General features: G+C 70.0%; 1 protein-coding gene across 1 annotated transcript; it reads right to left on the reverse strand.

Annotated features, from left to right (window-relative positions):
* Positions 1-1,890: 1,890 nt before the first annotated feature.
* On the reverse strand, positions 1,891-13,523 carry LOC310887584 (ephrin-A3-like). The gene is made up of 5 exons (XM_083813662.1): positions 13,323-13,523; positions 4,499-4,788; positions 3,767-3,832; positions 3,538-3,615; positions 1,891-3,426 (listed from the first exon to the last, which is right to left on the reverse strand). The coding sequence occupies exons 1-5, from the start codon at positions 13,430-13,432 to the stop codon at positions 3,305-3,307; spliced, it is 666 nt and encodes a 221-aa protein (XP_083669788.1). The 5' UTR covers positions 13,433-13,523; the 3' UTR covers positions 1,891-3,304.
* Between the last annotated feature and the right edge of the window lie 3,360 nt (positions 13,524-16,883).

The raw sequence follows: 16,883 nt of genomic DNA on the forward strand, positions 1-16,883 counted from the left end.
CTGCGGTCCCCAGCCCTGGGGCAGGGTCCCCAGCACATGGGACAGGGCTGGAAGCGAGGCCATAGGGACCTGGCCGGGTCCCAGCGTCGTTCCCTCCCTGTCTGACAGCAAAAGGGCGGCGGCAGGCTGGGCCTGGGGAGGGAGGACGAGCACGCGTGCCATGCTGGGGACAGCCTGGGGACAAGCCAGGGCTGGAGGGTGCCCCGTTACATCCCCGTGCTGGCTCTCCATGTCTCAACAGCGGGGGGACAGGCTGCTGCAGGCACGTGGTGACTGCTGGAGCCAGCGTCGCGTTGTGCGGGGTGGGTGCCTGCCCGCAGCACGCCGGAGGTAGGAGCAGGGGGGTGCAAGGTCACGGCCACGCTACCCCCTGCGTGCGTGCAGGACATGGGGCCAGCACACATCACGCGGAACGGTGTCGATGCACGAGCAGGCAGTGCTCCCGCCGCGCAGGCGCGGTTCGCCAGCCAAAGGTGAAAACTTTACACACCGTAAACACTCGAAGCAAAACAGAGCAGGGCAGGTGGGGCTGGCTGGAGGCCACCGAGCTCGTGACAAACCGTTTATGGTTTATCGGCTCGGGACACCCAGGTGCACTCCAGCCACTACCTGGGCTGACGTCAGCGGCCACGGGGCCGGAGGAGGGACGGGAGCCGTCCCCTCCATGCGGGGAGCGAAGGCCGCGGTGACGTGCCGCGCCGGCTGCGTGCAGCCCGGCAGGTAGACAAAGGCTGGGCCGGCCCCACGCGTGGCAGGGGCAGTGCGGCGTCCCGGAGGCTGTCTGGCCACGCCAGGCCCCTACACGTTTGGCCAGAGCGCAGTGCAGCCAGCCCCGACCTTGGAGGACTGCTGTGGGGTGGTGCGAAGCCTCACGCGATGCAGCTGGTCCAGGCACCCATCCTGCGCCCAAGCCCAGACCTGACCTGCTGCCGGGTCCTGGGGAAGCCCACCCTGCACGTGGGGAGCACCCGAGCCCCAGAGCTGGGGTTGCATCGAGGGCTCCCCCCTGCCTGGGGCTTGGGGGTCCCCACACCAGCGCCTGTGTGGCGCCTGGGGACACGGAGCGGAGCAGGGCTGCGTGGCCAGTGCCCGGCGAGGTGGCAGCGGTGCCACGCACTGCCCGGGGAATGGTGCCAAGGCCGAGGCAAGCGGCAGGAGGGATTTTGCAAGCGCAGCTCGCCCTGCCGGGGTGGCTGACTCAGTCCCTGGCTCCCCCAACTGCGACGCAATGGCAAATGGGGCTGCGCTGGGCTCCCCAGCCTGCCCTGCCGTGCGCTGCGGGGAGCCAGCGCCGGCACGGGGGCTGCGGCTGCTCCCCAAAATCCAGCACCCAGCGTGGGGACGGCACTGGGCAGCATGGCGTGCCACGGCCCCCGACCTGGCCACGTGGCCCAGCTTGGCCGTGGCAGCCCCACTCCGAGCCCCCAGGGTGAGGGTTCAGGGGGATGGGGCCCTGGCCCCACAGCTGGGCCGGGTCTGCGCGAGCGCGACGGGGCCGCGGGGAGCTGGGGAGCGCGGCGCCTGCTGGGAGCGCTGCGAGGACCCGTTGGACGGGTTTGCCGCCTCGTCCTGCACCCAGACAAGCCCAGGCCGGCCGGGAAGCGCAGCCACCGCCCAGCAGCGCCGGCTGGGGGGAGAGCGGCCACGTCACGCTGATGGGACAGCCGTGGGGACCCCCCCCCGAACCTGAGGCTACGTCCACAGCATGCTCGTCCCCAGCAGGAGAAGGGGGTGCAGCCCTGTTCCACCCTGCCTGGTGGGCAGAGCAGGCTGCCCCCCCCTTGGGGCTGACCAGCCCCCCCCAGGGCGCAGCAGGGTGCGGGGTCAGGCCCGGGGCTGCTCCAGGTGCCTGCTCCCCTTCACCCCGTGGGGGCTGTGGGGTGCCAGGCGTGGGGCTGGGTGCACTTCACTCCCCAACAGACCCAGCACCGCCCCTTGGTGTGCCCCCCTCCCAGGGGGTCCCAGGGCACAGTCCCCTCCCTACGCATCCCTTAGCCCCCGCTAGGCACCGATGGTCCTTCCTGAGCGCCGGGGGCACCCCCATGCAGACAGGCATGTGAGACCCCCCCAGTGCCAGCAGGAGCCCCGGGGTGCCTGGCACAGCCAGAGACACGAGCAGGGGACCACAGGGATTCCCGTGGGGCCACCATGCACGTGGGGGTGCCTGCACACCCCCTCCTCTCCCCCCTGCTTGCAACATCCAGCCCGCAGAGGAGGGATGGGCTGGGGATATCCCGGTCCCGCTCCCCCCCAGGGCTGGGGGACACAACCCGGCACCCAAACACGATGGCCCCGCACTGCCCTTACCTGCGTGCTCCGGGCTCCTGCAGCGCCAGGTCCCAGCTGGATCCTTCCCTCCTGCCTCCGCGTCAGTGCCTCGGGGTCGGGGGGCAGCAGAGCCCCCAGGAGGGAGCGCAGAGCCCCGGGGCAGCTACGAGCCGGGGGGCAGGAGGGGGGGGCCTTGCTGTCAGCCCCACGAATGGCGCCTTTGTGCCCGAGGCGGGGGGCACGTGGAAGGTCCGTTTGCACATGGAGGGACCACACCGGCAGGGCTGGGCGCCGGGGTGCGCTGCGCACGGCCGGGACATGGGGGGTCGTTCGTGTTTTTTTTTTTAAATCCTTTTATTTGATTTTTTTTTCCTTTTTTTTTATAGACTAAGAGCAGAATATGAAAATCACCAGCCAAAGCACTTTGAAAAAAAGGTCGAGATTGTTTTTTTTTTTTTTTTTCCCCAAAAAGTGTCTGTGCGTTTGCATAGGTCGGGTCTTCACGGAAGACGAGGAAAATCCAACACGTTTGACTATGTACAAGCCAGCCCGGGGCCAGCGCCGCTGCCTATGGTACATTATAGATATATCTATATAGTCGCTCTCTGTACAGTATGTATAGATCTCTATATAGGTATGTACAGGCTGCCCGGCCCCGGCGCCCTGCCCTCACGGGGCCCAGCGCTGCTCCCAGCCATGGGACGCCCGGGGGGCCGCAGCAGCCCTGGGGCAGGGCTGGGGGCTCCACGCTGTGGGACGGCATCGGTGGGAGGCGGCAGCACCCAGCCGAGTCCCCCCAGCAGGGGCTGGAGACGTGGGTGGGGGCGAGTCCCATGCAGGTCCCAGCGGGGCCGGGCGCGTGCCACCATCCCCTGCCCCGCACGGGAAGGGTCCCTGGGCTGGAGGCGCTGACGGTGCAGAGGGGCCGGGCGCAGCTCCCGGGGCAGCTCCATCCTGGCAAACAGCAGCAGGTCGGGGGGACGAGGGGTCCCCGCTCCGCGGTGCCGCTCTGGCCGGGCCCCCGCCGCGCTCGGAGCTAGGAGGCCAGCAGCGTCATTAGGAAGAGGGCGGCAGCCACAGCCAGGGGCAAGTGTTCCCGCTTGGGGCTGGTGCCGCTGATGCTCTTCTCCAGCTTGGGGATCTCCGGGTTGAAGTTTTCTGCGGGAAGAGAGAGGTGGTGAGCGGAGCGGCGGGGGCTGCTGGCCCTGACCCCCCACCAGGCGGCTGCGGGGTGCGGGTGCCGTGGGGCTGGGGCTGCCCCAGACTCACCCAGGTCCTCGATCTTCACCTCGGGCCGCAGGGTGAACTGCGGCAGGGTGGGTGCCAGCTTCTCCCCAGAGTGCGACGCTGCAAGAGGGAGAGAGGGGACGGGGTGATGCACCCTGGCCAACCCCGCTCCCGCAGCCCCACCAGCCAGGACAGGGGGACCTGGAAGCCCCCTAAGACCCGATGGATCCCTGCAGCACCCACCCCGCGGTGCCACGGGGGGGTTACTCACTGGAGGCACAGCACACGAACACCTTCATCTTCAGGCAGGCCCGGCGGTGGTTGTGTGTCGGTGTGGCTGCAAAGCAAGAGCGGGTTGGGGTGGCTCCTGTGGAGGGGACCCCAGTGCCGGGCATCCCCCCGGCTCAGCGAGCTGCTGCCCACTGGCTCTGGGTGTGGGAGGGTTGCAGCACCCCCGTCCTGCACCCTGAAACACACTGCATCCCCACCCTGCACCCCGAAACACGCTGCATCCCCACCCTGCACCCTGAAACACATTGCATCCCCACCCTGCACCCCGAAACACGCTGCATCCCCACCCTGCACCCCGAAACACACTGCATCCCCACCCTGCACCCCAAAACATGCTGCATCCCCACCCTGCACCCCGAAACACGCTGCATCCCCACCCTGCACCCCCTTACCTCACCCATCAGCACCCCAGATTTGCTCCGGCATCCCCACCTCACACTGGCACCCCCACCCCCAAGCTCCCCCCACCCCCTGTCCCTCCACAGCACCCCTAAACCCTCGCCCCATCCCTGAGGTCAGGGGGCCTCCTCGGAGCAGGGGTGGGCACAGCCGCCTGGCCAGGGGTGTGCGGGGGGGTCCCAGCTGGGGGGGATGTGGAAAGGCACCCTCAGAGCCTGGGGACGAGCTGGGGTGGGATTCAGGGGACCCAGCGTCAGGGGCAGGCATGCTGAGGGGTGTCTGGGGGGGGGTCCCATCCTGCTGCCCCACGTACAGATGTAGTAGTACTCCTGCCCCGCGCGGAACTCGTAGCCCAGCGAGAAGGCGCTGTAGCGCTGGAACTTCTCCGAGAACTTGATGGGGCTGTGGGGCGCGTGGGGCCGGTTGCACTCCCAGCGCTTGAAGCCCTGGCTGGTGTTGCAGGTGCGGTAGCCCTCCGCGTTCACCATGTACAGCACGTACTGCTCCAGCCTGTGCTCGGGCACCGAGGCGTTGTAGTGCGGGCAGTAGATGTCCAGGTAGTCGTTGACGTTCACCTGCACCGTGTAGCCCTCCCGCCGCAGGCTGCAAGGGAAGGGATGGGGATGGGGTTAGGGACACCCGTGCTTGACCTGCTTACGGCAATCAGGATCCGGCCCCAGAGTGCTCTGCCCCCACCACCAACCTCCTGACCCCCCCATCTGAGCCACCCCACGCACCCGCCTTGCCCAGCCTCAGCCTGACGGACCCCCAGCGTGGGGGCGAGCCTGGGGCAGGATCCGGCCCTTTCCAGGCCCCAGACCCTGTCCCGGGAGGCACCGCTGCAGCACCGTGCACGACACCCAAGGGCAGCTGCCGTGGGTAACTGCGAGCCTCCCAGACCCACGGGACACCAGGAAGGCAGCAGTGGGGCTGAGCAACGCGGCGAGACGGCACAGACGGGGACGTTGGACCAGAGCTTGTGGCACACTGGGGCTGCCCCACATCCCCCAGCCCGCGGGGGCTGCAGCCAGGTCTGCTGCTCCTGTAGGGCCGTGCCATGGGGGGCTCGGGGGGCAGAGCGGGGCTGGGCCACCTCTGCGACATGAGACAGGGGGGACCCTGTGTCCCCACATCAGGCTGGGCAAACCCCTCTCCCCACAGTCCCATCCCCCCAGCCCGGTGCCCCACGGACCTGGGGCTTGATTTGGGGTGGGGGCTCCCGGGCACTCACCACCCCCCTGGGCTGCCTGAGGCAGGAGTGACGCCGCCACACAGGGAAGGATGCTACGGATGCCAAGCCACGTGCACGGGTGACACCGCCGTGTGAGCACGGGAGCGTGAGACGGGGGTGCTGGGTGCTGCAGGCAATGCGTCGGCAGCCTCAGAGTGGGACGGACAGACAGACAGACAGACAGACACACCGAGCAGTGCGCGGGGCTGAGGGACACCAGGGTCCCAAAGGCATGCAGGGACCCTGGAAGACACAGAGCCTGCGCAGCCCTGGGGCAGAGCACGGCCATGGATACACAGGAGGGGCTCAGGACCCCGGCCACGATGGCCCCGGTGCTCCCCGTGCTCTGGCAGCCTCTGCCCACTGCGCACCCAGCCCCGCAGCCCCAGCACCGCCACGCGCCGCGGCTCAGAGAAAGGATTTCTCACCCCGCTCTGGCTAATCCCGTTATTTTGTTAATGCCGTAAAGGGTGGCCCTGGGGGAGCCTCATTTACATTGATTAGGAGCGGCAATCCCCTCAGATCCACTCAGGAGAGGCTCTGCTGGCTCCTAATCCGTGCCCGATTGAAATCCCGGCCGCGGTAATCCTCGCAGCCGAGCCGCCTGGCGCTGACCCCCTGCTCCTGCCAATTAATTACCAACCGGCGCTGCGAGGCGCTGGCTCCGCACCGAGATGCCGCAGCAGCCCTGGGATGATGACCAGACCCGGCTCCATCGCCCGGCTCGGCAGAGACTCCGTGGCCACGCTGCGGCGAGGGGACCCCCCCGGCACCCCTGCGTGCCACCACCCTGCTGCTTTTGGAGGGACGAGCAGCCTCCCCTTTGCCCCGCTCCCCTGGGACCGCCACCCCACGGCCCCTTTCCCTTCTTTCCCAGTGAATCTTGGTGCACGGGGCCCCGGCGAAGAGCTCGGGGACCCCTTGGCACCCGTGCCCGCAGCGCAGCTTCCCATGGCCGCCCGGCAGGGCTCGGCAGGCAGCGGGCAAGGCTGCGCGTGCAGACGCCCCACCCTGGAAACTGCCCCCGGCACCATTTGGGGAGCCCGGGCGTCCGGCCAGGGCCCGGGGCACCCGGCACGCAGCGCCCCGGATCGGCACCGTGGAGGGAACTGGATGGGGCCGAGCATCCGCCAGGGACCCCAGCAGCGCTGCCGCCCTCCTGGCGGTGCTGCCAGTGCCGGGGGGAGCTCTGAGCCAGACCCCACGGGGCAGGGAGCAGCCCCCCCGTGGCACCTCCCTCGCCGCGCAGCCGCTATTTCCCCGTCCCAGCCCCACAGCCCGGCGAGGCAGGAGCCCAGCAAGCCGCCGGCCGCCGGGCAACTCCTCCGACATCAAGGTGCTGAGGCAGCCACCCTAGCTCCGCGCGGTGCCGGCGACCTTTCATGTTCCACCTTTGATGTGGTGTGAAAGGGAGGTGTTGGGGGGGGGGGGGAGGCTTGTTATTAAAGAAATGGCCCCGGGGAGAAAATTGCAATTAACTCCATACGGGACTCAGGGCTGGGACGCCAGCACACCCCGAACCAGCTGCCCCACACCATGAGGGGGGGGCCGGTAGCTGGTGCTCAGCACCACAGGAGCAAGGAGCTGGGGCAGCCGTGCCCCCCCCCCCCCCCCCCCCGGACCACTGCTGAGGCTGCACGGGAGTGAAAACAGGCGCCGCATCCGCTGCGCCAAGGGAAACGCTGTGCCGGGGAGCAGCGGGGCTGGAAGCCCTCCTTTCCCCCGGTGCACCCAGCACTGAGGGTGCCCCCACCTGGGACCCCCCCGGGGCCCATTAGGAAACACGGCTCCTGATAAACAGCCTCGCTAACTAACGAGCGCTCTCCCTGGGGCACCGAGGGCCGGGCTCCCCCGGGCAGGGACGGGGCTGGGGCACGCCAGCACTGCAGTGGAGGGGTTTGGGGAGCCCAGGAGGTGCTGCAGGGGCTCTGTGCCCCGTGGCAGCGAGCCCCACGGCCAGCAACAAGCCCCACGGCCACCGTGCACAAGGAGCTCACAGGCATTAGGGCACCATCCCCAGCCGGGAAGGGCTGGGGATCACCCCCAAAGCGGGCAGAGCTGGGGGGCCACGATGGCCTGGGGCACGGCAAGGGGCTCTGGCGGGACACGAGCTGCTGCCCCCTCCACAGAGCTGCCAGCTCCCTGGTACCAGGGGGAGAGCAGCCCCAGGGTGTCCCCACCCCTTCCCGGGGATGCAGCAGATCTGGCTGCGATGCTGCATCCTCGGCTCCTGCACTGTGTGAGCCCCCCATGACCACCCACCTGCAGGGTGAGGAGCGACGCGGCAGGGCATGGCTGGATGCCCCTGAATCCCAGCAGTCCCGGTGCCACCTCCGGAGCACCCTGTTTTCAGGCAGAAGGATGGGACAGACCCCAGCATGACGTCCCGAGCCTCCTTTCCCCACTGAAACGCACCCTAGAGAGCGTGCAGGGCGCCAGGTTCCTGGCGGCCCACGTGGTTATCGGGAAGCCCCAGGGAGAGGTGACCCCGGTCGGGACAGATCCCAGAGCCCTTCTGGGTGCAGACAGCCCTGCTGTGGCTGGCGGGCCACGTCGGGCTCCGGCAGGGCCCGAAGGGTTAAGCGTGGGAGCAGAACGGGCAGCATCACTTCTGCACGACTGCATTTTTAGAGCAGGGCTTTCGCAAAGCAGTGGTACCTTCCAGCATCCTGTCGGAGCTGGGCAGATGGATTTCCCCTGGCAGAACCATCCCGAGCACAGGCTGGGCTCGGCGCCCGTGGGCCCTGCACCGGCAGGACCCCGGCTACCTGGCACGCCGCAGCCGCTGGCGAGCTGGGCGGCTGCTCCGCTCCCATCTGCTGCGATAAATCTGGGCTGAGCGCTGCACGCTCGCTAACGCGCTGCTACGGAACGCCTGGTGCACTGCAGCACGCCTGGGCCACCCCTGGCAGGAGCAGCACGAGGGGGAACCAGACCCCCACGGGGACCCCCACACCACGGGATCCGTCCCAGGAAAGGCCCGGAGGGTTTGGGGACAGATCCGGGCTCGGTGTCGCACAGTGCCGAGGGCAGTGCCGGGGACTGGGGCGATGTGGGGCGTCCCCCAGTGTGGGTGACAGCGCAGGGGGCCACAGCGGATCCCCTCCCCCAGCCCTTTGTTTGGCTCTGGGAGCTTTGCCCTTTCGGCACATCCGGGGCCCATCGATCAGCCGGCGAACAAAAAAAGTGCCATTGATTTATGCTTTCCCCTTCCAGTCACTCCACGCGACAGCGAGAGGTGAAGGCGCATCGATCGCTGCGGCCGGTCCCCCCCGATGGACGGACGGAGGGACAGACTCGGATGTCCCCCTCCCCACGCAGGCAGCGCTGCAAAGTCACGGCACCCAGACGGCCGCGCACACGCGCGCTCGCTCGGCAGACAGCGCCTGCGACACAGCCCACGCGCACGGGTGGCACGGTGCCACGGCGGCCCCCCCGTGCTGCCCCCCTCCCCGGCACGCCTGGCTCACGCCTGGCGCAGCCGCAAGGTGCAGGCACAAAAGGCATCGCTAGCACACGGCGTCCCTGTCCCCAGGGCCACCTCCCCGGCTCGCACCCCCGGGGGCGTGCACGGGGGGGGGATCGGGGCTCCTGGGGGGCCGTGGGCTGCTCCCCAGTGCTGCCATAAATCTCTCGGGGAGGTGGCAGCAGGAGAAGGGACTGGGGAGCGGGCGGATGGGGCCGCATCCATGCTGGGGTGGCAGGCACAGCCGCAGCCCCAGGACGGTGTCCCCGGCGTTGCCTTACAGGTGCCCCTGCCCCCCCCCCCCCCCATCCATATCGACGGCTGCACGATCCCTTTAATCCCTGCTAAAGCCCGTACCTTCCCGCTTTGCTAACAAGATCAATGAGGTTTTTAATTGGGTTTTAATTAAACCATCAATCCGCAACCGGTGACTCAATTACCAGCCTGGGCAGGAGCGGGTGGCCCCAGCCCTGTTGCACCCTCGGTTCAGCCCCTGCGCCCCGATGCCACAGCCTCTGCTCCCATAGGGCCCTCCCTCGGCATGGGAACCCCGCGGGGCACCGGCCACGGCCCCTGCGATCCCCTGGGCTCGGAGCCGCCCCGCACGGTGACTCACGGGGCACAACACCCTTTGCCCCCGGGCAGCGCCTCCTGCTACGCTGCAGCCAGCACCCCGCGCTGCATGGGCAGCCAGGGCTTTGCACCCCAGGGAGATCTCCATGGGTGGGGGGAACGGCTGCGGGTGGGGGTGGCTGAGCCCCCCCCGTCACCCCCAGCCCACATGGGGATGCCATGGCACGGACGCTGGCAGCCGGGACCAGGCCATCACCAGCCGGAGAGGTGCAATCCCCACTTTCCCCATCTCCACACCCACGCTGGGGGTGGGAAGCGACCCCCCCCCCCCATACACACCCTGCATGGCGTAACTGCCCCACACCTGCAGCATCCTCCCTCCTGGATGCCCGCGGGGGACAGGGGGGACCCCATCACACCACAGGTGACGAGGGATGGAGCTGCAGCACCGGGACCCAGCACCCTCGGGGGGCCTGGGTGTGCCGCTCCCCCCGCCCCACGGCAGGGCCGCGGCCGCTCTCCTGCGTGAGATGCTCCCAGGAGAGGCTGCTCCTCACGAGGGCTCTCTCAAGAGCCCGCTCCAGCTCTCGCCGCCTGAAATACAAAGTCAGGCAGATAAAAGCCGCCTTGAAGTGGTGAGCGCAGCGGCGGCGGTGGCGGCTGGGGGGGCTGCACAATGCTGGGCGCTCCCTGCACGCAGGTGGGCTCTGACCCACCTGCCTTGGCCGGCCACCGGCACCTCCCGTACCCCTTCCTCACAGCTCCAGCCGTGGTGCTGAGCACCCCGAGCTGTGCCCTTGGGCCCCGCGGTGTCCCCCCGGCGCGGGGCAATGGGTCTGCTGCCACCTCCCAGGGCACGCGGGTTCGGGGGACGCGGCTTTGCAGGAACAGCCAGCGGGGCAGACCCCGGAGCTGGTTTTGGGGGCTCATTGGGGACAGCTGGCCATGCCCGTGCCCATGTGTGGGGACAAACCCCGTGTCGCTGTCCCCATCCCTTGCGCACGGGGCTCCCAGCAGGGAGGTGGCACTCTGGGGGTCACCCTGCAGAGCTCCCAGCCCCTGGCCGCAGGGCGCCACTGGGAGGCAGCCGTGGCCCCGAACGGCAGCGCTGGGTGGGACACGGCCACCTGGCACCTTTGCCCCGTGCCACCGCGCCTGTTCCTGGCAGGACTTGGGAACGGAGGGCAGGGGCCAAGGATCATCCCGCACCCCTCACGCTGCCACCAGCAGAAACAGCGTGACAGACAGAGAGCACACCCAGACAAACGGCACGCAGAGCACGGCCAGAAGCCTCCGCTGCCTTCGAGCCTCAATTCCTGCCTTCGCCCCCACCCCAGGCCTTGCAACCAGGCACCCCAAAACCGCTGCATAGAGGGGTGCCCTGCCCTCTCTGCCTCCCTTGTCCTCCGTGCACAACCCGTTGTCTCCCGTGGTGGCAAGGGAACGTGGAGGAGCAGAGCAGCGTGCCAGCAAGCAACAAGCGACATCCTCCCAGCGAGGGGAGCGGCTGCGGTGGCCGGAGCGGTGCAGAGCTGCGATACATTTGTGGGGTTCCTGCCGCAGCCGGCACCCCTGGAGGACAGATCCGCAGCCGAGCCTGGCAGCGCACGCCCTGCTCCCCGGAGAGCCCCGCGGGTGCTGTGCAGGGCTTGTTTATTGCTCTGATTGCACTGGGGTTGCTGGGATTTGCAGGCTGCGGCCCAGGGAGCCTAATTCCCCCCATAATTTATCTAATCCAGACACTTTGCCGTGCGGCTATAATTGCGGCCGAGCTGCCGCACTGCCTAACAATAAATATCCTCGCTCCGGAGTCCCTGGGACACGTCTCTGCCGCAGCCGCCCCCACCTCGCCGCCCGTGCCCTGAGCTGGACGCTCGCAGCCGCGCCAGAGACGCGTGCGCGGTGGGCGCAGGCAGCTGGCTGCGACGCCCATGGCATGGCACAGCACAGTGGGGGCACCTCCGGCACCCCCCCGCCCCGTCCCCGAGGAGGTGGCGAGGGCAGTGCAGGGTCACAGCTCTGGCTGCGGGCGATGGGGTGGGGAGAGGCAGCCCCTCGGGAGCAGCAGGACGAGGGTGGGCACGGGAATCGCCCATCCGCCGGGGTCCCGGCAATGTCACAGAGCGGGGATGGGGGCGTCAGCAGGGTCTGGCCGGAGGAGCGGGGTGCGGGAAGGTGCCCAAGCGCAGCGGGACGAGCCGAGTGCCCTGCCATTGTGCTGCGCCTCGGCACTGCACGTCTTACACACGCACGATTTATGGGGCCTGGGCTTCCGCCTGGAGACACAGCCTCAATGAGAGGGGAAGGAGCTGCCCAGCAAACGCTCCCTCCCCGCACAAAGGGGTGCAGGGTCAAGGGGAGCCTGGGGGAGCCCCAGCACGGACGGGTGGCGGGGGTCCCTCTGGCTGGGTGCAGCCCCCAGCCACAACCCTGAGCGCTTGCACCGGAGAAGGAGTGAGCGAGAGGGGCCATCCCAGCAGGCTGAGGCCCCCACTTCCCATGGAGGGGGGTCCACGTACCCCCTGGGGTCCCCAAAACCCCTTTTGCCAAGCCAGGGAGGAGCCCGATCAATCTGTGCCCATCCGTGCCCAAAGCCCACGCGGTGCCCCCCCCGGCACAGCCGTGCCCGCACCGTGCAGCAGTGCCACGCGCCCACCCGGCCCCCCCCGCCGGCGAGGGCAGCGCTCAGCTTCCCCCCCACGAGGCGTGGGGGCCGCGCCGTGGGTCCGGCTCTGCTCGTGCCCATCGATCGCCCCGGGCTCCCTGCGGCTCCGCTGACAGCAGCCGTGGGCGCGACGGCAATTTCCACATCTTCGCTTCCAAACCCCATCCACTCGCCCCCGCAGCCCCCGCCGGGGGAGCCGGCAGCCCCGGTAGGACGGGGAGGGGGGGAATGGCGGGGGGGGGCTGCCCACCGCTCGCATCCACCTTGGCCGGGATGTCGCCGTGTCGGGGCCACCCGACGGTGCGGGGGGCGGGGGGGCAGCGGGGTCTCGCCGCCCTCCCCTCTCAGCCCCCCCCCCCCCCCCCGCGCCGCACCGCCGGTGTCGCTCCCGCGCCCAGACAGGCGGTGCGGGGGGGGCGTCTGGCGGCGCGGCCACGGGAACGGCGGCGCTGCGGGACCCCGGTGCCCGGTACGGCGCCCCGGGAGGGGTCCGCGGGACCCCCGCTGCCCACCGCCGGCAGCTCCCGCGCCGTCGGGGAGGGCTCGGCCCCGGTGCCACCGAGCGACCCCCGCCCGCACCGCCGCGCTGCCCCCCGGTTCACCGGGTGCCGCCGAGCCCCGGTGCCAGCGGCGAGCCCGTCCGCAGCCGGAGGGCTCCGACCCTGACGGTGCCCGCGCCCCCCCACCCCCCGCCGCCTCGCACCGTGGCACCGGGGGCTCCGCTCCGCCGCCGGTCGGGTCAGGGCGGCCCGGGTACCTGCCCCCCCCCCCCCCCAAAAAAAAAAAAACCCGGTGCGCCGGGCCGGAGCGGCCCCCGCCTCCGCGGGAAGGGCGAGGTGCGGCGGCCCGGGAGGGGCAGCGGAGCGGCCGGTGGGGGCCGTGCCCCGGCAGCCCCGCCCGCACGGGGGCGTCGCGCCGGCACCGGCACCGGTACCGGGGGTGGGATGGGAGGGGGAACGACTCGGTCCCGGTGCACGCGCCCCCGGACCGGTGCAGACCCCCCCCCCCCCCCGCCGCCCCCGGGGCGCGCATCCTTCAGCGCGATCCTCAGCGCGCCCCCGCCGCGTCCTTCCCGGCGGCGCCCCCCGCCCAAACCGGCGCCGGGGACCCCCCCCCGCCGCCACCACCGCCCCCCACATTGCACCCCCACCCACCCCCCATGCCGGTACCGGCGGACTCCCCCCCCCCCGCCCCGCACTCACTGCAGGTTGGAGCTGTTCCAGTGCACGGCGTGCCGGTTGCCCAGGGCCCCCGGGGGCCCCCGGCCCAGCAAAAGCAGCAGCGGGAGCAGGGGCAGCAGCCGAGCAGCCATCCTGCCGCCGCCGCGGTGCCCGCCGCGATCCCAATGAATGGAAGAACCGAGCCGGAGCCGCCCGCGCCCCGCGCCCCCGGCGCCCAGCTCCGCCCCGCGCGCGCCCGCCGCCGCGCCCCCGCGCGCGCGCGCGCCCGCCGCCGCCGCCGCCCCGGGGCTCGCCTGCACCGGCACCGGGCGGCGGGGATGGGGGTCGCGGCGGTGGAGGGGGGGGGAGGGGAAGGGGCTTGGGTCCCACCGGGACCCCCGCAGGTGGAAGCACTGGGCTCGGTTCCCACCGGGACTGGGGGCTCACTGGGACCGTGTCCTGCCGGGGAGGCTCACCGGGACCCGCACGGGTGGGGGCACCGGGGCTGGATCCCACCGAGCCCCCCCAGTGGGGGGGGAGATGGCGGGGCTGAGCACCCCAGCCCCTGGAGGTTCGCGTGGCTGGAAGAGCTGCGGGTCGGTGTGCTGCTGGCACCACGGGGGGGCCGGGGGTTCGCAGATTTGGCCGCCCCGGAGGCCATTAGGCAACCGAGAGAGCAGGTGGGCACCCAGCCAGGGCACCCCGGATGCCGGGGGAGGACAGTCACAGTGCCAGGCTCTGCCCCGTCCTGCCCCGAGGAGCCCGTCTGGCTGCGCACCCACCCGCTGGCCCTGTCTCCTTGCCCTTCCCGCGCTCGTGGCTCATTTCCCCCGAAGGTCCGTGGAGGGCAGAGGTGCCCAGGGGACCCGTGGCAGCTGGGGCGGGGGACACAGGTGCTCCCTGGGCACCAGTCCCCGTGGGCCATGCGGGAAGGGATCGAGCTGGGTGCCGATCGAGCTGGGTGCCAGCTCCGAGCTGCCCGTCCTCAGCAAGTTCCCTTAGCAACTGCTGGTGCGGCACCGCCCAGAGGTCCCATGTGCCAGGCGCTCCACGCCCCGGCACACGTGTGCGCACACGAGCACGCTCGCACCAGTGCAGGCACTGGCACGCACGCACCCGGCTCGCTGCGAGCTCGCACATGGGTGCGTGGCCGAGCGTGCGCGCGTGCCCGCTGCCGGCACTGACCCAAGCCCTTGCACATGACCCAGGGATTCGGCGGCTCTGGGAGCTTGCAAGCGAAACCGGGAGGCTATCGAAACCACAGCCGAGCTTGCTGAGCCAGCCCTGGGTGCTGCCGCCGGTGGCCGTGCTGCCGGGCCCAGCGCCTTGTGGTGGCAGCGAGCGCGGCCGCGGCGGTGCGGGGCCAAGCGCCCGTTCCCCGTGCCTCCTGCGCCCGAGCACGGCTGCTCCCAGGACTGGCAGGGAGACGCGGTGTAACCTGGGGGGAATCTGCTGCCAGACAACGAGGACCTCTCAGTGGGAGCAGAGCCTCATCCCCCTGGGGACCCCTTTGCGGGCTCCCCAGCACCCTCCAGACGAGCGGATGCTGCCCCAGACCGTGGAGGGGGGTTGAGGGCAGCGGTGCCTGGGGTAGGGCAGGTCACTTGGTCCCACTTTCTGCCTGGTTTCGCTGCCAGTTAGCACGTGCTGGGTCCTTCCCTGGTCCCCGTTCCTGCCAGTGGTGCCTGCAGCAGGGCTGTGCCACAGCCCCGTGGCCCCCACCCACACCAGCAGCACTGGGGGGCCAAGCCCCCAGCAGAGTCCTGCCAGGAAGGGGGAGGGTGCTGGTGAAACAACCGGGAGGACCAAAAAAGCATCTATTAATTATTCATCTGGAGAAGTGAAGTGAAGAAAATACAACACGTGAGAAAGGGCCCCGGCTGGCCTGGGGGGGGGGGGGGGAAGGATGGGGGGGAGGTGGGCGGAGAGCTGGGGGGCACAGGAGGGGGCCGGGGGCTGCAGGGGGGATCGAGGCACCCGGGTCCCCCCGTACAGCAGTGGTGGCTCCATCCCTGCGCTGTCCCAGGGCTGGGGCATGGTGCTGGGAGGACGGGGGGGCCATGCCGGTGGGGGGGGGGGGGGGCGCGCACCTCTGGAAGGGACCGCGACCAACAACGCGCCTGCAGCCATGGAAACGCCATCGTTCGGCAAACCCATGGCAACACACACCTCCACATGGAGACACCCCGCACATGGCAACGCGCTCGCCCGTCTGGAAGCACCCCGTGCACGGCCGCGCACCCCGTTACCCCCCGCCCCCGGTACTGGAAGGGGGAGGGGGCACTGCACCATCATGCCCAGGTGCGGGGATGGAGGGGCTTGGGTGGCCGAGTGAACCCTGCCCCCTCCGTGCACCCACTTGTGGGTGCCAGCACGCACCTGGCAGCACCCCCTGCACCCTGCAGGCCCCCCCCGTCCCCCCCAACCCTGCACGCGGAGGGGCTCGGCTCCATTTTGCTGCCAGCAGCAGGAGACGGCGGCTGCAGCGGGGACAGCCTGGGGACACTGCCAGCCGGGCGGCCGCGCTCTCAGGAGGATGCGAGAGGCCTCGAGCTCTCCCAGCAGCTCCAGGAGCGCCATGGTATGAAGCAGCCGGGGGTCTCCCCCCCCAACTTCCATTTGCAAGGCCCCCCGGCTCTTCCACCCCCTGCGCCCGTCGCAGTGAGGACCAGCAGATTTGTGCATCAACACGGGGGGCACGGGGGGGGGGTCGGAGCAGAGCAGCAGGTGGATGTGGGCACCGGCACAGCAGCTCCCACCCCATGCGGGGCTCACCCTGTCCCTGGCCAGCCCTGTCCCCGCGGGGGGGGGGCACCACGAGCCCGCGGTGCCTGAGCTGGGGTGGGCACAGGGGTCCTGTCGGCCGTGTGTGCCCGGCGGGGCAGGGGGACCCACATCGCCTGCTCTGGTTAATATTTAACCACGGCTTCCTGTGACAGCATGTCGCAACCGCAAAGCAGAGCCAGCATTCAATAAATCATCGCGCTGGGCTGGGCGCCGGGGGGGTGGGAGCAGAGCGGGGGGGGCAGCAGCGGAGCAGCGACCAGCCAAGCGAGAGGGGGAGCCGATAAATAATTCATTAAATAAATAAACATGGCGAGAACGCAGGGAGGAGGCAGGAGTGTAACCAAGAAAGGGCTCGGTGAACGCGGGCATGAAATATTCACCAGCCACACCTACACGTCCCCGAACACGCTGAGCTCAGGGCTCCCGACCTGCTGGGGAGGAGCCAGGCGCCAGCGCGTGTCCAAGCGGACACGGCAAGAACATGCTAATTACACGCAGTGCAGGCGGCAGGGCCATGCTGCAGCCCCCGGATTGCGGAGCAGGTGGCCAGAGGTTCGGGCACATCTGTGCGGAGCTGGCTCGTGCCAGCTCCTCTGGGCAGCGCTCAGACCTACAAATGGCCTGGCCACATCCAGCCCAGTGCTCAGCCGTACAAACGACACGGCCACATCCAGCCCCGTGCCGCAGCTCGAGCATGCCGCCGGCCCGCCGGGGAGTGCGCGCGGCTGGCGTTCTTGGGGCACGGTCTCGCCGCAGCACGGTCGCCCTGCGCCCTGCTCCCCGCTTCCTTTTTCGTCCACGTGTCGGTCTTTAAAT

Source organism: Anser anser (assembly GCF_964211835.1).
Source record: "Anser anser genome assembly, chromosome: 28".
In the NCBI taxonomy this organism is placed as follows: Eukaryota; Metazoa; Chordata; class Aves; order Anseriformes; family Anatidae; genus Anser; species Anser anser.